Genomic DNA, 23,111 nt, shown 5'->3' with positions numbered 1-23,111 from the left:
AAGATGGTGTTCAAGATTTCTGTTGGGGAAGGAGATAATCCTTGTGCCCCTGGCACCCAAAAGACCTTGTGTGCGAGCTTTGCTTCTTGACAACATCCAGTTGCAGATAAGAATCCATTGCCATTTGTAGAGCCTTGTCCCTCTATCAACAGAGCCATATCCTGCATTCCGCTGCCTGGTTATGTTGGAATGCAGCACAGATGTAGGACATTTCAGATGATCCATCGTGTGTGTTGAATGTGAATGGGGCTGTGTGGATTGGCACTGCTGTGAGCATGTCCAACAGCCACAACCCCAGCATCTGCATGCTTGGACGTCACACAGAGCTCCTTCAAATGAGGATGGGCCCCAGTCGAATCAAGGTTTCCCTTCCACTGTGAGTAGCTCTGCTTGCATACATAGCTACACATGTGAATCTTCTTCACCTGCTGGCTGAACATGTGGATATCCATTAGAATGACTAGCATGTTCCCTGACACCCCCTTACATGCTAGCCCCATTCATGGATATATATAAAAAATAGATGTATGTTGTTTTTTACCAGTTGAATGAAAAAGAGATATTCAATGTCAATGACTACTTTTAGGAGGTGATTTACTGGCCTCTCCCCTTGGTACTTAGCTTGTTCAAACCACTTAAGGGGAATTATAATTCTTTACAACAAAACTGTTTTGCTTGAGAGTGAGAAAATGCTTCATTCAGATGATTCTCAAGGAATGAGCTTCCATTTGCTAATGGTACTGAAAGAAGAGGTCACACACTTCACATTTGTTTCCTTTATTTGTTTTTCTAGAACACAGCAAGCCGAGGGTTTAGCCTTTGCTTTGTTAAGAAAGAAAAGCAACATTGTCGTCAGAGTCAACAATTAGCATTTGGCCAACTTTTCGCAAGAACCTTTTATTCCTTGCCATCTCCCCTTCTGAATCTTTGAGCTACAGTTTTCCAAATGCGGCTTAATTAGCCGCCTAATTTACAGTCTGAACCATAGCCCAGAAACCAAGTGTAGTTTACAAGTCTACTATAAGGGTGCTCGATGAATACAGTTTAAAGTTCACTGTCATTCCTTCCAGGGACTTTACAATTGAATCTCTCTGCAGGAAGAGCTGGAAATAGACTGAAAGCCCCTCTTATGCTATTTTCAATACAGATGAATTATACTACAATTTAGCTAATGTAAAGAGCTATGGCAAGCTTATCCTAATTTGCACAGCTGTAGTTCTGAATTCACTTACACAGGAAACGAAACAGGGCAATTTCCCCTTAACACTGGGTTGCTTAGATACTCAAATGACTTAGATGTATGGCTCTTTGCAGCTCTTTATTAGGAACTTGTACTGCAGCTTGTCAGGTTTTTAAAAAAGTGTTTTAAAGGGGAGTGGGGTGAAATGTTTAACCTAGTTTTATTTCAGACAATTTGGAATTATGTTCTGCCCTTGAGGTTATATAATCCGTTGTAAAGCCATTTATTTGCTTTTTAAAAAAATAAAGAAGAAGAAAAATTATGGAGTTTTTTTTCCTTTCTTTTTCTATTTCCAACAAGCAAAAACATTTGAACTTTTATTTATTTATTTATTTAATTTGTATATCACCCTTTAATCCATAGATCTCAGTGCAGCTAATAGCATAAAAATACAAGATAATGCCCCGATATGCCCCACGGAGGACCTTAAGGTCCATAAATAGCAACACCCTAGAGGTCCCGGGCCCTAAGGAAGTCAGATTAGCCTCAACCAGAGCCAGGGCCTTTTCAACTCTGGCTCCGGCCTGGTGGAATGCTCTGTCTCATGAGACCAGGGCCCTGCACGATCTGATTTCTTTCTGCAGGGCCTGTAAGATAGAGTTGTTCCGCCTGGCCTTTGGCATGGAATTAATTTGATTCCCTCCCCCTTTCTTTTTTCCTTTCTCCTTCTGTGTTGGAACTCCTATTTGGGGACTTCCCTGGCTTTTTTCTGGCCCATGTAGAACCAGTCTAGATAGTTAGTCTTGGTTAGACTTGACGTTTTCATCCCCTGCCCCCCAAGTTTTTCATTAAGTTTCCACTGAAATGAGGCTGTATTTTAATGTTTTAATGTTGTATTTTAATCTTGTTTTTAAAGCTGTATTTCAATCAATTGTTTTTATATTTGGTGTTAGCCACCCTGAGCCTGGTCTTGGCTGGGGAGGGCAGGGTATAAATAATTTTATTATTATTATTATTATTATTATTATTATTATTATTATTATTATTATTATTATTAAAACACATAATAAAAACAATAATATGACATTGATATGTGATTATTGTGCAATTGGTTCAATGGGGGAGCAAATTCATAATAACTGACATTTAAATCTCTTCCAGTGTAAACCCAGTGCAAGGTTTTTTAGTCTCACATGAGATACTTGCATAGCTTTCTGTTCCCAAACAAGATTTTTCCTTGTTTACATGGAGGCAAAACATATCAGCCACAAGATGATACACTTTCTGTTAGTGCTAAATATTGTGTGATACTGCACACTTGAAACAGTTAGAGCAATAGAACCCAAAACCCAGAAGAGCTCACCATAGAGACATTTCTCTTCCTTCCAGTTATGAAGGAGAAAGATCATGTTACTCTAACTGGGTAGAGCTTGGCCCTATGAGATCTGTAGTACATCATTTGGAATAAAACACTCCATGCTTGCAGAACGCCTCTGGCCTCCTTACCTTATTTCTGGCTTCACTGCAGTGGCTATAGTTCCATCTGCCAGCTATAAGAGCAAACATCAGTCATTGCCAAGGGTAGAATTGATTCAAGTACAGTCTCTCTTCCTAGCTTTCCTTGGAGTTGTGTTGCTAAGAGCCAGTAGGCTATAATGTTTTTGGAATGCTTGTTTATTGACACATGATTTCCAGTTTAATTAATGCTGGGGAAAATAGCATGAGATCACTATGCCACAGAGAACTGTAGCCCAGGTTTTCATTTTTAAGAATGATGTTCATTGTGTGTCTGTTATATAAGACAATTGATCACGAGGGATAATTAGGACCATAAAATGGGTGTGTGTATGTGTGTTTAAAAATGCAACACAGGTCTAACATTTTATTCATTGTCTGCAATTTAAATTGCAGGAATGCCTTAAAAGGAAGTGAAATGTTTCCCCTCCCGCTCCAAAAATGCAAGAGAATACTTGCTTTTTGTATTGTACACAGGGTCATTTCCTTTATTACTTCTACAGCATATGGCAAAATGTTTTGCTTTATCTGCATTGTCACCCTGTGGCTATAAAATCTAGAATCACAATGGATTTGGCATATTTTACTTATCAGTAAACTGGAAAAATAAACTGTGTGTCCTGTCATACACATCACACATCAAGGAAAATGAGTATTGCTTTAACTGGTGTGTGTGTGTGTGTGTGTGTGTGTGTGTGTGTGTGTGTGTGTGTGTACCTGTCTGTCTGTTTACATTAGACTCTACTCCAACATTCCCCAACCTGGTGACCTTCATATGTTTTAAACTACAGCTGCCTTCTTCCCTGTTCCATTGGCCATGCTGCCTGGAACTGATAGGCGTTGTAGTCCAACAACATCTGGAGGGCATCAGGTCGGGGAAAGCTGGTCTGTTTGGATATTGGGTGTTCTCTGCTAGCTTCTGTCTTCCCAGGCTCATGTGTTTTTAATTCGCTGAAATTTCAAATGATGTTGTGATGTTGTCTTCACACTTGCATTCACTTGCATTCTAGAACATTTAATTTAAAGTGTTAACAGCAACTGAAAATAGAGTCATGGGTTATTTCATTTAATTAATACAATTTTTTTCAAAGAGTGAGAATTTTTGAATGTTGATGACAGGCACACATTTCAGTGTTGCTGATTATGTCAACAAGTTCAAATGCCTTTTATTTGTTTGTTTATATTATCCCCTAACTTATAGTTTCCTAGGTGCTTTTTGCAAGCATGTCATTGCACCTTGTTTTAAGGATCATTCATTCTTCATAAAGCACATTTGACCATTGTGGGGCTGCGGCTAATGTACAAAGATAATTATTTCACAGAATAAGGAAGCAATCCTGTGCACAAGACCTTTAAAATAGTGTTCTCTGCTGAGTTGCCAGGTCCCAGGACTGAGCTCTAGGGGCTTAGGATCCAGCCTAAGTCACCCTTCTCTGGTTCCCAGAATGCCCTTCAACTGAACCAGGTTGAGCAAGTTATGCCAGTGTATCTTTGGCTGAGCTGGGGTTGTGGAATTAACACTGGCTGACTGAGTTATCTGTTGCATCCTAAACTATGCATCCCAGTGCCAAAAGATGGCAATCTAAGAAAGTGCAGAGTGAAGGTCAGGTCTGGCATAACTTCTAATGTTAGAGAATGTTTGATCCATCTGAGGCATCAGAATGCCATGAGCTGGCAGGACACCAAGGAAGGGGAAGAGGATCCCAGCAAGGGATGTAGCCATGATTGGGACACACTGGGGCAAGCAGAAGGTGGCAAAGGGGAGGTTGGAGACATAGGATGCACTCAGTGGACATCAGAGGATGTTGAAGGGGCAGCCGAAAGTACATGGGAGCCAGGGGAAGTGGACAATCACCAGAAATGGAAGTGCCCCCTTCTCCGGAACACAACAGGCTCTGTGGTGTTGTGAACAGTGGGAAGTGCACTTTAAGAGACTGAGACAGGCAGGAGAACACAGGCCAGCTTACTAGTTGATCAGGTGAAGATAATGGGACTCATTAGGTCCAGGAGGAGGTTTCTTTTCACTCAGCTTGATTGAGCACAGGGCAGGTGATGATCACATGCTTCATTAAGGGTCCTGGAACGTGGCAACTCAGCAGAGCAACAGCCACACAGCTGAAGCAAGTTTTGGTGTGTCAAATAAGATTGGGAGGGGAAAAGAGAGAAGCCAGGCAGAGTCTCTTTGTCTGCTCCACCGCCTATCAAAAGGCAGAGGTAAGCAAACTGGTTATACTTCGATTCTTTTATACAAGGGGAGGCCATTATGTTCCATCAGCCAGTATTTAATACAAAATCTGTTTCTCAACTCCTCTACGCCTCAAACGTCTGATTCAATGGCTCATTCCCCATGTTTGATGGGTTCCAGGCAAAGTTTCTCAGGTCCCTTTTACAGGTTTCAAATTGTGTTCCAAATGCAATTCTATTTTTAGAGACAGGTGAATGCCCTCTCTCAACAAAAGCATAACAGGCTGCCCTGAGATACTGGTTTAAGATCTCAGTCTTTGGCCTAGGGAAGGGGTTACTTCCACACCTAAAGAACGAGGAGTTTATCAGTTCATGGATGAACTTTGTCTGCTCAACCTTCACCATTGGTGGGCTCTTGACTGTTTTGGGAATGCCACCAGACTGTTTCAGGAATGCAATATTGGGACTGACCCTAGGACTCCAACCCTGGATCTTTGTCAGAGATGGGAACCTGGCTTTACAGTTTGACTTTGAACCTTTCTCATTGCATTTGACCTGAACCTGTATTTGATCATAGGATTGCCTGACTCTTCTCTAACATTGCCTTTGAGACTGTGGTCAGTACAACTTTTAGCTTAGACTATGGTGCTTGCCGCGTGCACTATCAAGATTTACAGGACACAGAGGTTCATTATGCTAATCTGTTAAACCACTGTCTTTAGTGCAAAAAGGTAAATAAATTTATGAACTTTTTGTGCTTAAGATGGCTTTTCAGAATTGGTGTTGATTTTGAAGTATCCAAGATGGTGATGGCACTTCATGCCAAATCAAGAGGCACGAAAAAAATTGGAGGTATCGCTGAATTTCCTTCCTAGGGCCACCCCTACAGTAGAAACTAGAGTAACATGTTGCCATTTGCTGGGCTGCAGTATTGAGAAGTGGGATAGCTGGCATATTGAGCAGCTTAATGTTTGCTTTCTGAGTCCCATCATCTTGTGAAGATGGAGATGTCCTCGGGGGGGGGGGAGGCAGAGGATCAGGCTACAAACAAGATCAGACTGTATTGAAGGAAAACACAACTGGCACAAATGAATTGAGGAAGGATTGGCATTTGGAAATAATAGAGAAAAATTAATGTTTGGAAGAACTTGTTTTTGAGAGGATGGGAACATATTTTGTTCTACAGAGTCTGTTCTATTTCAATATTGTTATGCTAGAATGGTAGAATCATAGAGTTGGAGTGGACCCCATGAATCATCCAGTTCAATTTCCTTCAATGCAGAAATGGGCACCCATACGGGGATTAAACCAGTGACACTGGTGTTATCAGTGCCACGTTGTAACCAACTCAGTGTGTGTCTGTGTGTTCATGTCAATTTAACATAAATATACATGAGTGTTATACTAGGATTTGGCAGGCACATTTACGGTAAATATTTTACACCTCTGATGAAATATATTTGAGGATGTGTTTGAGCATAATCACAATCTGCTGTCTTTCTTGGGTCAAGTAATTGGCAGTATGCCAATTACTTTAATTGCGCTACTTCTTTGACACTTAAAATTGACGCTTTCTGTTGAGCCACAGTTCACTTTTTATTAACAACATAAAAATGGAAACAAACAATGAGGAACAGTAAGAAAATGTATGCATTCCCAAGTGTAGAGTTGTTTGTTACGGCATGCATAATTACTGAAAATCCATTTGAATGAGTTGAAGTCCCCTATAGACCATTCCTGCACAACATGAGGAAGGTTGGTGGGGTGTGTTCCCTGCCCCCCTCTATTAACAGAGCATTTGCATGTTCTGGCAAACATCTGAACACACATATATACCATTCTAGGAATGTGTCTCTTTTTAAAACCATACAATTCAGTGCCTCTTGTCACTTTCAGTAAGATCTCCTAGGAGAATGGAATGGAAATAATGGTGTGTGGGGGGAATAGTTTTCATTCTCTTCTCCCATTCATTTGTCTTTTTTCATTTGTTTCTCGTATAGATTAATTAGAAACTAACAGAACTGCCTTTGCTTAAATTTTCTTTAGTTTCTGAAATGAATAGGCACACATTGGAGATTAAAGGTAAAGGTAAAGGGACCCCTGACCATTAGGTCCAGTCGTAACCAGCTCTGGGGTTGCGGCGCTCATCTCACTTTATTGACCGAGGGAGCCGGCGTACAGCTTCTGGGTCATGTGGCCAGCATGATTAAGCTGCTTCTGGCGAACCAGAGCAGCGCATGGAAATGCTGTTTACCTTCCCGCTGGAGCGGTACCTATTTATCTACTTGCACTGTGTTGCTTTCGAACTGCTAGGTTGGCAGGAGCAGGGACCAAGCAATGGGAGCTCACCCCATCTTGGGGATTCGAACCGCCGGACCTTCTGATTAGCAAGTCATAGGCTCTGTGGTTTAACCCACAGCACCACCCGCACCCCTTACATTGGAGATTACAATGAAATAAATATAGTAAGCAGAAGGAGACATCTAGGGCACGTCCAACGTCAGTGCTCAGAAACCTCAAGTTGTTATCAAGACCCACTGGTGCTGATGCCTGTTGTGGATTTGGCCCATACGTATAGCCCAGCTCTTTTTTTTTAATTACTTTCTGTAGGACCACCACTTTAAGTACCCCCCCCCAAAAAATGCTCTGCAACAATGCTGCACCAGAGCATTATTGCAGGAAATTTACATGATTGGTGGCTATAGCTGCCTACTGCAGACTGTGGTTCTTCTACCACTACCAGTCTGGCCCCTGTGACTGCACAGTCTTTCCTATTATCATTCACTTGTAGGGTTGTGGTTTTTGGTTTTGTTTTGGTTTTTTTGCATCATGATCCTTCGTTCTAGAAAATTTAACATCAACATGCTGTGAGGAAGATCTAGGCTAGTGTCACTGAACAGGTATTGGGTTTAGATATGGAAACAACAGGTTGCAATTCTTACTTGGTCACACAGTTAGGTAGGCATGGTCACATTACTCTTTCTCAGACGGTGAAAGTGAAGTTAAAATAAGATAACATGCACTTCATTTTGAGGTCCTTGGTGATGGGATAGAAATTTTTAAAAATAGCATTTATTCGTCTTTGTTTGTATTTCTTAAACAGGAAATGAAATTATAGTGGGAAGAAAATATTTATCTTTTTTCACATAGAGGCATCACAAGAGTAAGGTGGTAGCTGTGCTTTCAAAATGTGTGTGGGTTTTTTTATTATTATTCCTGACACACTTTTCAGCACAAGCAGAGAAAGCGTGAGAGAGAGAGAGATACTATATCAGTATATATGTTCAGTGTTCACTGACTTGAAAAAAATCTAATTTTTAAAAAGCCCAGTTCTTGAACATGGAGTGCATCTTGTTGAACTAAAGGATGTAGCAACAAATATATATCAAAAACTGCTTTGTAAATAGATATCCTTGAACTCTCCAGGGTATGAAAATAAAAGCTGTGATATGCAAGCAGCATAAGTGCAAGGCATGAGCTGAATTGTCTCTGTATTTTACGCAGCGTCACAGATATAAAGATAGAAATGCTTCCTGAGGTTTGCTACTGTTCATGTATGATGTGCATTTTAATTAAGAAGATGTCTTTCATCTGCAATTTGTCATCTATATTGATTTCAGCACAGGTTTTTTTCTGCCTGGCAATATTTGCAAGCTGATGTAAATTCAGTATTCCCTCATCATTGTTTTGTGACTCCCTTCTTGCACTTTTACCACCTTCCTGTCCAAGGTTTTCAACTTGAGCAAAGAATCTCATTAGTAACAAAGATTTAATGCCGCAGATACAGTAGTTAAAATCTAATGTTCGTGCAGAATCCTTCTGTGTGTTGGTCTCCATGTAAACATGCCCCTACTGACATGTAATTGTAAAAGAGAACTATAGTTTAGCCTGGATATCTGGGATTTGTAATATTAGCAGGCAGGGACATCTGTTTTCATTTGGCGTCACTTTTGCATAAATTGATTCATAAGTCCATTCATCCCCATTTCCACGTCATTCTGCAGTAGATGAAGACCTGCAATCCTGATTTTTTTTTCACCAAAATAAACATTTCTGTATGCATTTGAAACTAAAATATACTTTTTTGTGTACATTTTGGTTTGATTTGCTTGTCTTCTTAAGCCGATTACTGTATATTCAAAGGTGTGTGAAAATCAAAGAATGTGTATATTAACCTTGGAAGGGCAAATCGGGTTGGTTGCTTTATAACATGGACTGAAGGAAATCCTCAGAGGTCCCTAATACTAAATCTATTTATGGAAAATTCAAATAGAAGAGAACTTTACTTCTGCAAATTAGCAGACATATTCATGCAATAGGGCTTTTCTGTTTCCTTCTTCCTGTGACTTTGAAGAGTCTGCTAGTCCTGCCTTTCACTAAGCTAATCTTGTCCAACCTGTTTCCCTCTGGATGCTTCTGACTACAACTCCCTTGGGCTCAAGCCAGTATGGTCAAAGCTGGCTGTGTTTGATGGGACTTGTTGTTTAAACAGCTGACGGGCAGCAGGTTGGGATAGGTTGCACTGACTGGGTCAATAGGGATTTGACCAAGCAGTGTCAAGATGGACTGACGTCCTCCTGCCATTTGTAGTATTATTTTATCCTCTCATCAAATGGAAATTAAACGGGCATTTCCATTTTGTCAGTTTCGAAATAATGTAGAGTTCAGATAGTAAAGTCTGGATAAACCTTAATAGATGATGTGAAGTTTCATATTCTTCATTAACTTGGTTAATGCTCACATAGTTTTAATTCTGTTAATGTTTAATTGTTTTTTAATGATTCCCCCTATCTTTATAGCTGTTCTTATTTTATCTGTAAGCTGTGCTGAACCCTGTCAGGGAAAAATGTGGGGTATAAATTTACAATAACTATATATCTTCACTTCCTTACAATTCTATGATTCTTTAAAGTTGCAAGGGTCCCTGGGGGTCATCTACTCCAGTCCCTTACAATGCAGGAATCTCAGCTGAATCATACACATCATGAGATGGTCACCCATCCCCTCTATTTAAAAGAACAAATTAGATTTTCCTTCTGCTGCCCATTGCTCTTAAAACATACAACACTTTTACTTGTTCTTTTATGAATATCAGATTCCCTCTTGCCCTCCTCAGTGTAGAGGTTTGCAGATTCTCTCACACAGAGCCTCGAGCTCAGCAAATACTGTTAACTTCAGTTGGGAGGGAAACTCTACAGCAGTTGCCTCTCCACAGAGTTGAATGGAGAAGGCTTTGCATGAATGCAAGAAGCTGCTGAATCAGAATAAATGATTATTTCATCTAAAGTAGGCTGTGGGTGGTTTCTGTATGAAATATTACACACTGCAATTACCGCGTTTGTTAAGATTGTCCTGGGCTCTTAACAGCAACTTCTCTGCTACACTGTGGTGAATAATATACATATATTTCCTCAAACCTCTTGTACTGATTTATGTGTCTTTAAAACTTTCTCTACAAACCACAGCAAAATCTTACTTATTTTCTTTCATTATTCTGCTCTGCTTCCACTGATGACTCTTAACTTCCTTCCAGACTGGCAATATGAGGGTAAGATGGCAAACAGTAACTTCCTGAAAATTGCTTGTCTGTTTTTACTCTGTTTAGAACTTTATTGAAATTCTGTTCAGTCACTCTAATTAGAGACTTGTGTTGCAATTAAATTTCAATTAAGTTTGTTTCTGTTGTGAAGCTTTAATTATAATTTATTCCTTTTAATCATTCTTTTGTGTTATTCTTTTGGGTTAAATTACCATCACATTATCACTGTCCTGATTTCTGTTTAGCACAAGGACTTCTGTTTAGCACAACACACAATTTTAAAAGTAGCAAGGGAAAGGTACTGTTTTGTGATGTGACAAAGACTTGGTGTTTGTGTACATGACATAATTTTTTAGCAAGTAGATGCTAGCATCCTAGTAAAACAATACAGATGATGGCCTGGTTTGCATGTAAGGTGAAGCCATGGTTTATAAACTGTGGATCGTATGCAACAAAGTCATTATTTGAGTGGAACAACTTATTCTTGTGCAACAGAATTTCTACTCCCTCTCCCCTGGAAAACCCCCCACCCCATATCTACTCTGGGGTTCCTTGCAGCCTCTGGAGCAGATTTGGGGGGGGGACATGGGGACAGGAGAGAGAGGGGAAATTCTGTTGTTCTGCTTATGCAATGACTCCATGGATTAATTTGGTCATCTGAACCCAGCCCAGCACCTTAACTTTGAACAATCTTGGTTTATGTTAACCATTGCATAGTGTTACATGTAAACCCAGTCCTCGTCTGAAAGCTGTTAAAGTCAGGTACAAGAGCCTATGCTAAAACCTTGCTAAGAAAAACCATTATGTCACAAGGAGTTCACTTAATTAAGAGCTAGGTAAAATCTGGGTAAGCACTTTGGAAACTGGTTGTGCCTATTGCAGATTTATGAGAAGGATTTTTCCACCATCATCATACTCTGTGATTTGATGTAACTTTTTATTTTCATATTTGTAGACTGCAAGTTGGCCAGGGCAGGTCCTCCAGCAACAATAGTTCCAATTGATGAAGAGAGTCGGAATGGTGAGTACGCATCAGATGCTAATAATGGGTGGAAATCAATGTCATGCAAATATGATTGTTCCCCTCTTCCCTCAAATGCTGTTGTGGGAGTTTCCTGAACCCTCCAGAGTAGATGTGGAGAAGCCACAGGGGGAAGCAGAGGGGGGTTCAGTGCACCAGGTTAGCTGAATCCAGCCTCATGCAGTTCATTTTATTTTTCAGCCTTCAGTGAGCATTATTTTAAAAGTTGGTGATAACGATTCACATCAACTTTTCACTGCAAAAATGTTGTTTTCTTTCTGGTTCAAATAATTAATATCTTTCTCCAATAGAAATTATTTTTCTGATGCATCCAGTAAGTTTCCAGGGGTCAGTTCTGACCAGAAATTTATCTCTCCCTTAGAGAATCCAGGGTAAAAAGTAAAAAATCTCGGGGGTAAGGGGCCAGAATCAATTGTAAATCTATTTTATGAATACCTTGAGAGGTTTTGCCATTTGCTCCATTGTCCCACCACCACAACCATCAGATTCCTAGGATACTATAGACAGGTATGCCTTTACTTGACTGGCCAAGGCATATCTCTGCATAGTCAGTTCTCACAAGGCTCCATCCCTGATCTATCTAGCACTACCTCCTAATTCCAAGGCTGTATATCAGGCTTCCTCAACCTCGGCCCTCCAGATGTTTTTGGCCTACAACTCCCATGATCCATAGCTAGCAGGACCTAGCTGGTCAGGGATGATGGGAATTGTAGTCTCAAAACATCTGGAGGGCCAAGGTTGAGGAAACCTGCTATATATCCTGTGGACTGGAGGGAGAGGATGATGATAATGATGATGATTACCATCATTTCCCAACCATGGAAATTTGTTTTTTTTTTTTTAAGAAGGTAAGAAACCTACTTCTTCCTGAAACAAGTATTCAAATTTCCCTACCCTTGCAAAGTAACTGAAGTGGCCTTTTCCATCAACTTTCCTCTTAAGGGTGGTGAAACAAGCAGCATACAGCACTGCCTTTAACCAATATTCTGAACTCCATTACCTTGTAGCAATATGAGTAGTGAGGAGTGGGGACTACTGAAAGATTTATTGTGATGCTTAGTAAGTTGTGGGTCTATGTGTATGCTAATATTTACGATTAACTCACTCCTTGTGGTGGCATCCTGGAAGTGATACAACATGATGCAGTGTGTTCATTTGTACCAAACTTTGAAAGCCAATTATTTGGCTTCAGATTGCCTGGCCAGGCTATGGAGTCCCTAATAGCTAAAAGAGCTGGAAGTTTAATCTCATTTTGCCCCAAGGAGTTTAAGATCCAGTGCTGTTTGATGCTTCTGTGTGGTGTGAACTATTGCTGAAGCCTCTGGCGGCATGGCTTTTAACAATACACCGTTCTTTCTTCCTGTCTCGATCTTCTTGTGCACTTGTCCACGAAAGTCATGAAAGGCTAGACGAGAAGGAAATGAAATTGCACAGATAGCTTTGCCTTGACTGACAACAGCTGCACCAGAAAGCCACAGCTCTCTCTCACACATATATATCCATACACTTTTTTTAAAAAAAGCATATTGTACTGCAAAATGAGAGTTGGCACAAAAAGCAACAAGAGTGCATCTGTTATTAAATAAGCACCATTGTGTTTGCTAACCAAAGTAAAATATAATTTGCTGCTGCTTGCTTCAAGTCAAATTTATGATTTCATCTCTCATATTCATTAATGCTGTAGTAAAGGTATTTGCCATAAGCATTTTCCATCTGGTGAATGCAAATATACTAAATGTTAATGAAGATATTTCTGTCTGAATGGTGTTCCTTTCACCCAGAGTGTAGTTGATTTTTTCTTTCCTTATTGCTGCCAAAAAGCAGTCATTTATTGCAATTATCTCTTTTTGCTTAAGGATCATGCCAGTGTGTTGTCAGTTACTGGCACATAAGAAGGGCTGTGTAGGTTTGTAATGCTGTTTTTTTGTTTTTTGTTTGTATTAAAAAAAGGTCCCCATGTTTCGTTTTAAGAAGATGCAAAAGAAAATACTTTGGATGTAAAATAAATGCTGAAATGTACTAGCATTTCTTATCTGAATGAATCACAGCTGTCTGCTTCCCTAATGAGATAGAATGCTGTTTAAAAAGTGCTGGATATGTCTCAGAAACAAACTCCAGGGGAAGTACACATACCTGCAGTGTGCCACTTGAGTCTGCATCCATGGTTATGATGTGATAGTCCCATTTATTCTAATGGAGTTTTTCCCATATGCTTTGTTACAGATACTGATGGGTAAGTTCTCCCAGCTCACCTTATGATGAATTCTGTTTTTTCAAAGCCTCCATGGCCAGTCAGTTCTTTTTTTAAAAAAGCTGGGTCTCAGGTGTAATTTCTATGCTTATATGAACAGTTCGTTAAATTGGTATGCATAGGAAATGAGAAGTCCCATGCACCCCAGGAAATGTATCCATGGCTTAAGAATGAGGTCTGAATACCCTCAACTATATTCAGCAGTTATCCTCTCTCCCAGTGTGCCCCATTCACAACAGTGCATTGATTTGGGAAGGGGAGAGGAGGCAAGGGAGCTGTCCAGGAGAACTGACTGGAAGAAAGCCCGTTATGAACTGAGCCCAAATTTGGAGCAGAAATTGGAACTATGCTCATAGCAAGGCACAGATTTGCTCCCCACCCACCCCTGCCTGCCAGTTTCCTAAATTTACCACCATCTCTAGTTTACTAAAACAGCTAAAAAAGTAAAGGTAAAGAACCCCTGACAGTGAAGTCCAGTCACAGACAACTCTGGGGTTGTGACGCTCATCTCGCTTTACAGCCCGAGGGAGCCAGTGTTTGTCTGCAGACAGTTTTTCCGGGTCATGTAGCCAGCATGACTAAGCCGCTTCTGGTGCAACAGAACACCGAAACTAGAGCAGCGCATGGAAACGTTGTTTACCTTACCACCGTTTACCTATTTATCTACTTGCACTTTTTGGTGTGCTTTTGAACTTCTAGGTTGGCAGAGCTGGGACCGAGCAACGGGAGCTCACCCCGTCACGGGGATTCAAACCGCCGACCTTCTGATCGGCAAGCCCAAGAAGCAGCTAGAAATGGTTAAATTTGAACATTTGTACCACATTGTAAAAGATTACTCTGCTCCTAACTCTCATGTGCTGATTTAACTTTTGCATGTGACCCTACACATGTATACCCTTACATTTTTAAAATGTTCACATATCATATTCAGAGTCTACACATCTGGAGTGCCCACACATCAACCCTGCACAGAAATTTTGATAAATGCAGAGAACGTGGAGGCAGGGCTAGTAGCCATCAGCCTAATCCCCCCCAGCTTGTCTACAGCAGGGAGATAATTGGATATGGGCAGCTTAAGCCTTATTGAAGTACTTGTTCTTTTGTTGTTGTTGTTTAGTCATTTAGTCGTGTCTGACACTTCGTGACCCCATGGACCAGAGCACGCCAGGCAATCCTGTCTTCTAGAATGGGTGGTGGTGGCTGGGAAGCTCCAATTCTAGCCAGGGGTCACTGCCAGCCACCACAAACACTCCTACTGAAGCAAATAAATACTTAAAATGGGGGCCCTAAGTTTCAACAGTGTAGCAATACAAAGACGGCACGTTAAAGAAGAAAGGTCTAGTGTCATGTAATATGCATTCCTGGAAATGAATGGTGCTTCTGAGCTTGCTCAGAAATGTACTTTGGTGCTGCAAAGGGTAGGATTAATAATTCTCTAAATGCTCATTTTGAATCAGGAAACAGAAAAACTAGAAATTGTGTGGTCTGTAGTCAACATTTGCAGCTGGAGAGCAAAGTTTGGGATCACCTTACTTTTCCCTTTAGAATTCCAATTTTTTTATTAAAAGTCATGAACTGATTATGAGGATAGGAAGGTGCATTGCAGATATCACAAGCATTAGCTGTATTGACCCAACTTTAACTCAGAACAGACACATTGAAATAAATGGGCCTTAGTTAGTCCTGACCATTTCCCCCTCCCTCAGTGGTTTCACTTTGAGTAATAGTTAGCTGACTACAACCCTGTGTTTCCCTCGGTCTTTCCCCTATTCATGCTGAACTACCTTAAGTCTCCACAGAAGCTCTGGAGGAGAATGGAAAGCCTCAGGCTGGGAGCAGTGAATGTAGCCATTCAGACCTATCTATTTGGGCCTCATGACTCTTCTTCAGCCATCCCACCATCTCCCACCTCACCCTTCACTGGCCTGGCTGAGTGCTTTAACCTGGCCAGAACGTGATAATGCTTCCTGCCTTCTGCATGGTGAAGTGTTTGTGGAAACCTCTGACTTCCACATAACTGGAATAAGTGTACAAAGGAAAAAGTCACATCCACTATTCTCACCACTTTTGTCTCTGCTCCATTCACTACTGGAATGCTAACCCCAGAAGACTACTTATCAGGTTGAAAAAAATTCCCCAGTCCAACTCTAGAGGAGAAATTGTAAATTTCTTTGGAGAGTCATAGCATAACTATCAACTTAAATAGTATGTTTATCTTCACCCTGAAACAATCAGATAAACATTTCGAAATGCAGTCTCTTCAGCTACTTTAAAGTGGCATTTATGTCAACTCTTTTTCTATAAGATAAAATAAACTTGGCAAATGCTTTTCTCGCTTAAGTTACTTGAGCAAAAATATATAAGCAAGAAAAAATGGACAAACTGCTAAAATGGTTTTGTTGGTTTAATTTCATTGAGTTGCCATATTTCGAAAAGTAAAAACCAGGACAACCCGAAAGTTTTTGAGGTTTTTTTTAGACAAACCCCAAAGTTGTTGAGTTCTTCCCGCCTTTGGAACTCCGGTAATGTCTGGGAAAATCCAGACATATGACAGCCTTCAATTTCAATCAGTTGACCCTTCATGTGAGCAATTTATCCTACTTCCCTACAACTGTTAAGTCTTCCTACAGTGTATTCAAGATACAGTGGTGCCTCGCAAGACGAAATTAATCTGTTCCGTGAGTCTCTTCGTCTAGCGGTTTTTTCGTCTTGCGAAGCAACCCTATTAGCGGCTTAGCGGATTAGAGCTATTAAAGGCTTAGCGGCTATTAAAGGCTTAGCGGCTATTAAAGGCTTAGCGGATTAGCGGCTAAAAGGCTATTAGTGGCTTAGCGGCTTAGAAAAAGGGGGGGGGAGCGAAAAAAATTGGAACACTCGCAAGACGTTTTCGTCTTGCGAAGCAAGCCCATAGGGAAAATCGTCTTGCGAAGCAGCTCAAAAACGGAAAACCCTTCCGTCTAGCGGGTTTTCCGTCTTGCGAGGCATTCGTCTTGCGGGGCACCACTGTACAGTATGGGAAATTAATTACATGTTTCTAATCCCCCCCTTTACTCCTCCCCTTTTAAAATAATAATAATAATAATAATAATAATAATAATAATAATAATAAAGTTACCTTATATGACATCCAAACTGGGGAACTGTGTCTTAAGGTCTAAGTACAAATTGGGATGTAAAAGCAGGTTCAAGCATGTACATTTAAATAGCTGATGTTACAGCATAAGGTTTCCATATGTTGCAGGCTCTCTCTGGAATGAAGCCCCCAAAACAAGGTGATAGCAAATGGCCAAACCGCATTTCCTGATCTTACACTGTCACAGAGGATAAAATATTGGTTCAGAATTTAATGTACTTTCCATACTGTGAGCAGGTGCCAGGGGCTCTTCTTAATGTTCTCCCTGAGGCACCTGAAGAGTTTGTGATTCCCCGATTGCTACCATATTGCAGGGGAGCCAGGAGGGCAGTGCCACCATAATCACTGAATGGGCAGCCATTCTACCTGAGGCTACAAAAGCAAATCAGTGTTAATTCATGTTAACTAACATAAGAAAACCATGTGCCTTTTGCAGTACCTTGTTGTAAATCACTTTGCTGTGCTTGTTGTTCACTAATTCATTCAATCACTTGGACTAAGGTTACCAGATGTCCCCGTTTCCCGGGGACAGTCCCCGGATTTACAAATCAGTCCCCATACAAAGTCCATTGAAGTTGAAAAGTGCCCCTGGATTCATTGAAAAAAACTCTAGTAACCTTAACTTGGACTGCAAGTCTGGGAGCAAGGAAGCCTAATAGGAATGAGATGGAATGGGATACCTAATTGGAATGATTGCTAACTGGCTATTTGATATTCATCAAAAATGTTCTAGCTTCAGTGATCACAACTTAAGTCTCAGGAGCAATGTCTCAACTGGCTGAAGGCTGAATTTGGAAGGTTCTCTTAAAGCATCATTTTCTTACCACAAACATTAGGGGAGTGGAGAGGATTTAAAGCTAAGTTAAGTAGTAGGGTGATACTTGTGATCTAGTGAACTAGCAGCTCAGATGGATAAGATTACTCATACAGTTCTGCCAAGCCCTCAAGTATCTAGTCAAAAAAAATGAAAAACTTTGTCCCATTATGGTTTAGGGGTTGAATGGCATAACACTGGAGCAGCTTTCAAGCATGCCTTTAAAAATATTGGAACAGAATCCAAACAACCTGAACATCTTATCTGTAAACTCATACAAGCTATTTCTTGTTTTGCATTAGAAAGCATTTATGAGCTTCAAAGCATGTTCTTGAAGGCAATAGACACAAATGCATTATTCATAAATAAGTCAGTAAAGACTTCAACTATTTATATGATAATTGATGGTAGCAGTAAGAATATGAGAATATAAATAGTCCTCAGCACAAATAAATGCCTTTTCTGCAGGTGTGCTACCAGACTTATTGTTTATGTCAGAGATATTTCAGGATTGTGATACTTTTGGGAAGGAGGAGGTAGCGTGATATTTCAACTTTACTGTGTACTAGTCAGTCAAAGTAGGCCAAATGAAATGTAATACATTGAGATATATCCCTTTACAGGTTTATAAATATATCACTTTTTGAAACGGGTGTTTTTATATACATACTTCTGAAGTTTTGTCATCTGCTAGGGAAATTAAGTCTCTATCTTTACAAACTTTTTCCTACATTAGACAGCATTTAGAATACCTTTGTTTTGTTCAAGTAGATGAATGTGCAAAGTAGATTTATATGATTGTTTTCTGTAGTAAGGTTCCAGATGTCTGACTTTATAGAAGAGCAATTGTCAGGAAACTATGAGGGATGGGAAGATCATTGATTCTGTCTGGGGAACCAATGTCCTTTCATCTGAAAGAGAGACATCAAATTGCCAACTGCCCTTAGAAACAACAGTAAGAAAATGGCTGCCTAAAAGATATTGAGACAGCAGCAACAAGTAGAGCAACTAACCAATCAGTTCCTCTTCTGTCCATTCACCTGTCTGTATGCTGAGAGGTTCCTAGCTTTATATACTAATTGAGAAGGGCAGCGGAAGGATTGGCAGCACTTACAGTTCTGACTGACAGGAAGCTTAAAATACAGAGATTCTGCCCCCAAAAAGAATGAAGATAGAGTGTATGCAAAGGGAAAGAATGGTAGAAAAAAAATTTGGCTGGCATTAATCCACACCATCACCGGCAGCTCTTCCTGATGGACATATTCCACTCCATAGTCCCAGCATTTGGTTGACATCTTCCTAAGATGTCCATGGTAATGGGATGTAGCTGAACATGTGGAATGAAAAGATGGGGACACAGGCCTGAGGTAAGGGAGGAGAATTGGCCAAGTGAAAGAAGGAGGCTGCCATCTGGAAAAGGAAGCTAGAAGGACTAACTCATCCATTAATCAATGGCCCCTCTTTATAATCATAGTAGCATACATATTCCCACCATTTGGTGGACATCTGCCAGTGTTTATACAATGTCAGACTTTACTTAATTTTTAGTTGGATTATACTATTGGCCCAATTAAGAGAAAACTGTTACATATTAAAAATTGCAATCATTGTATATATGCTATTATATTGTAAATAGTTTTGGGATGCTTTATGGGAAGCAATTCCCAAATGACAACAAACCAAAACAGCAACAAGCAGGGCACAAGGAAGAAGTAGAACTAATTCCCTTGATGCCAATATGACTATATTCCAGCAATGTATAATTGGCAGCAGTACTGCTGTTTCAAAACTGGTGCAATCTGTGAAACTGGATGCCAGATGCCAGATACTTGCTAAATAAATGTAGTATACACACTCCCCATACATACTACCCACAATATTTCCCAACCCTAGAACCATCATCACACCACCCAGCCACGAGAATTAGCTGGCTATCCTTGGATACGCAGTGTGTCACACTTGTATATCTGTATATATATCTTATGCTGAATAGCAAGATGTAATTTTGCGTTGCTTGTGTGTATTCCAAATCCTTTGTTATAACTTCAAAAATCCCTATAATAATTCAGAATATAAAATGTTTTGCTGTCTGCACTACCAGAGGTTAACTTGATTTTCCTTTAATAGCCTTGATACAAAATAATAGAAGAATTTACAAACTCTAAATAAATTGTTTCCTTTTATCTATCTTTTGCTCCCTCTACACACAAAACCACCTGCTAGTCGTTAGCTGTAACTAACATAAGACTCTAGCTTTTGGCAGGCATCCTTGAGTTCTTTTAGTTATGATGAAGAAGTGAACTGTCTGTTGGCTAAAAAGAACAACCCTTTGATTTGATTAGGAATGTTGGGTAACTGGCACAGCTGCCTTTGGTGTCTACAACGTGAATGGAAAGTAGGCAAAGGGGTGCCAGTAACCATTTAATATGTGCTTTTTCTTTCCAATATTATATCTTCTAAAATAAGGGCTCTGTTCTTCAATAGTTCATCAGTTTGCTTTATTAACTCCATATCTCCTTTTACACGTCTTTGAAATATCCAGATAATACAACTGTTTCCTCCTGCTGTAATTAGTGCCTCTGATGGTTTCTCTATATTTTAAAATAAGAAAGGTGCCTACTATCTTTCATCATATCCTCTTTAACTCCTAATAATTTTTCCTGCTTTGTATCACCACATGCACCGGATATGTATTTATACAAAAGACCTGAAGAAACAGAAGAAATTATCTACCAGGCAGACAATAGCTTACTCTTTCTTTCCAATTATTTAACTTCCCTCCACCCCTCAAGATACGTCAATCTCAGTATTCTCAATTGTGAACTGATTTATTCTCCCAAGTATTCCTCTTCTTAATTTCACTCACAATATAACATTACCTTCCACCCTGTTGAACAGACAGGAATCCTTGGCTTTAATCTTTCATGCTTTCCTCTTCTTTGCTCCCCAGTCACCAAAGCTGTCCCCCTTTCTCTATCCCATCAACTTTTTACTCAGGATCTTGCTCTAGGGATCTCTTGTCTTAACTGCTATAACCTTTTGACTTCTTTTGCCTCCTCTCAGTAATCTGAGCTCTGTCTAGAACTTGGCTACCAAACCCATCCACAAATTCCTACTAGGGATAGGGGAGAAAATCAATTTCAGTTCACATTTAAAGGCAAATCTACTTAATACTCTCTCTCTCTCTCTCCAAAACAATGTGCAAATTGAAATGAAGCCATCCTTTGAAATCCACACTTCTCTGATTTTTGTAATGTGGCCCTCCAGTCAAGTAATATGTACAAAAATTAATATACTATGGTAAAATGTGCATATAAAAGGATATATTAATGTAAATACAGTGGTACCTCAGGTTACATATGCTTCAGGTTACATACACTTCAGGTTACAGACTCTGCCAACCCAGAAATAGTACCTCAGGTTAGGAACTTTGCTTCAGGGTGAGAACAGAAATCGTGCTCCGGCGGCGCAGCGGCAACAGGAGGCCCCATTAGCTAAGTGGTGCTTCAGGTTAACAACAGTTTCAGGTTAAGAACGGACCTCCGGAACGAATTAAGTACTTAACCCAAGGTACCACTGTAACATGAAAACCCATTATTTGCAAAATAGATATTACAAATGTGTGTCTTAGGAGAAATTTGCACTAACCACTGATGAATTTTTATGCGAACTTTTTAATTATTATTTAAATCACAAACTGATGTGGAAATGTGGAAAAACTCAAATTAAGATTGGGTGAGAAATGAGAAAAACAGACCCTACACAAATGAAGGAATTTCCATTCTTACACAAATGTAGAATTGGATGGGATCCAAGTGACCATAGCTGTCCTTCCCCATCTCATCCTGCTGTCATCATAATGTACCCTCCAGTTCTGTGACTCTGAATCCCATGAAGGTCTCTGTTTTAGAATGGCATCTTTTCTTCCTTTTGGTAGAAGAACATCTATGTGGTGCCACATCACCCTTCTAGCAATCCCCTTTCTAGTAACCCATCTCTCTCATCAATGTTTTTTTGCTTAAACCCTAAGTCCTCATCCTTACTTCAAATGAAGCCTAAACTGCCTATTTCTAGGTTCATTTCTGGTTGCCCTTGTCTCTCCTGAGGGAAGCAATGCACTCCCAAGGCATCAGTGCATATGTGGAGGAGTGGGATCTTGGTGGCACACCTGATTTGTATACATATAGGCTCTGTATAAAGGGACACGGGTGGCACTGTGGTCTAAACCACTGAGCCTAGGGCTTGCCGATTGGAAGGTTGGCATTTCGAATCCCCATGATGGGGTGATCTCCCGTTGCTCGGTCCAGCTCCTGCCAACCTAGCAGTTCGAAAGCATGTCAAAGTGAAAGTAGATAAATAGGTACCGCTCCGGCAGGAAGGTAAACAGTGTTTCTGTGCACTGCTCTGGTTTCACCAGAAGTGGCTTAGTGATGCTGGCCTCATGACCCGGAAAAACTGTCTGTGGACAAACGTCTGCTCCCTCGGCCTATACAGCGAGAAGAGTGCCACAAGCCCAGAGTTGTTTGCAACTGGACTTAACTGTCAGGGGCCCTTTACCCTTTTTTAAGGCTCTGTATAAAGGTGTCAGGAATGAGCCAGCTCAAAGCGAAGGTTTGCAGCCAACTGCAGAAAGCAGCCAAGAACAGGGAGGCTTTGATGTTAGTCAGGCAGGAGAGAGCCAGCAGCTGCAGACTTTGGCTCTTCCTGACCTTGATAAGCTGGATGATAATACAGTAGCTGTGAGCAGGCTGGAACACAGCCAAAGCTCGCCAGAAACACAATCAGGCGCAAACAAACCCCTGTCAGACCCGGAAGAGGTTGGGGCTAAGGCTGGGGTGTTGTTAGATCTGAAGCAAAACAAGAGACACCAGGGTCATAAGTTCAATATCTGTGGTGATGCCAGAAGAACTCTTCAGAAGGGTCCACTTGAGTAATGGTGCCGGAGTCTTCGTTAGAGCCATCCGGAGCTATCTGTTTTCACAATAAATCCTCCTTTTTAATTATCTACGCTTACTGTGTTATCAAGCTGGGAACCTGACAAAAGGTCCCCCTCTCCCCATCACAACCTTCTGGTTTCTTTCTTTCTCTCACACATGTTGCAAAGCTTCACCGTGTATGTGTGTGATATTTGTAACAGAAGGGTTATACGAGGAAACTTGAGAATTTAATCCTTTCTCTGCTAGTCATTTTCCTCTGAAAACTCCTTCCACAGATGGTCTTACTTCTACCAGTGTTGCAGACTTGTAAACAGAGGCCTGGTATCACTTGAGGTTTTATTACATGCATTTGTAGCACGCAGTGTTGCTCACGGGGCCAGCTTTACTGTGAGGTAATCTCCTCAGGTGGTAGATGCTGTGGGGTGCTGTCAGTGCTACCTGACTGACAAGGAACTGCAGCACTACTCTGTTGTCCTTAGGTATGGTGAATGTATGGTGGAAGATGTAACAGGCAGT

General features: G+C 40.6%; 1 protein-coding gene across 18 annotated transcripts in view; it reads left to right on the top strand.

Annotated features, from left to right (window-relative positions):
- Positions 1-23,111, top strand: part of PCDH15 (protocadherin related 15) — a 678,468-nt gene that overhangs the window by 378,131 nt on the left and 277,226 nt on the right. For 16 of the 18 annotated variants that reach the window (XM_081189558.1, XM_081189550.1, XM_081189563.1 and 13 more), the window contains 2 exons: positions 10,413-10,427; positions 11,374-11,439. In XM_081189558.1, coding sequence (XP_081045684.1) covers positions 10,413-10,427; positions 11,374-11,439 — 81 coding nt within the window. The remainder of the gene's footprint in view (positions 1-10,412; positions 10,428-11,373; positions 11,440-23,111) is intronic. The other 2 variants (XM_081189555.1, XM_081189556.1) reach the window with 1 other exon arrangement.

Source organism: Podarcis bocagei (assembly GCF_964188305.1).
Source record: "Podarcis bocagei genome assembly, chromosome: 4".
In the NCBI taxonomy this organism is placed as follows: Eukaryota; Metazoa; Chordata; class Lepidosauria; order Squamata; family Lacertidae; genus Podarcis; species Podarcis bocagei.
The sequence above is the reverse complement of the archived record's forward strand: the minus strand, read 5'-3'. Positions and strand labels throughout refer to the sequence as shown.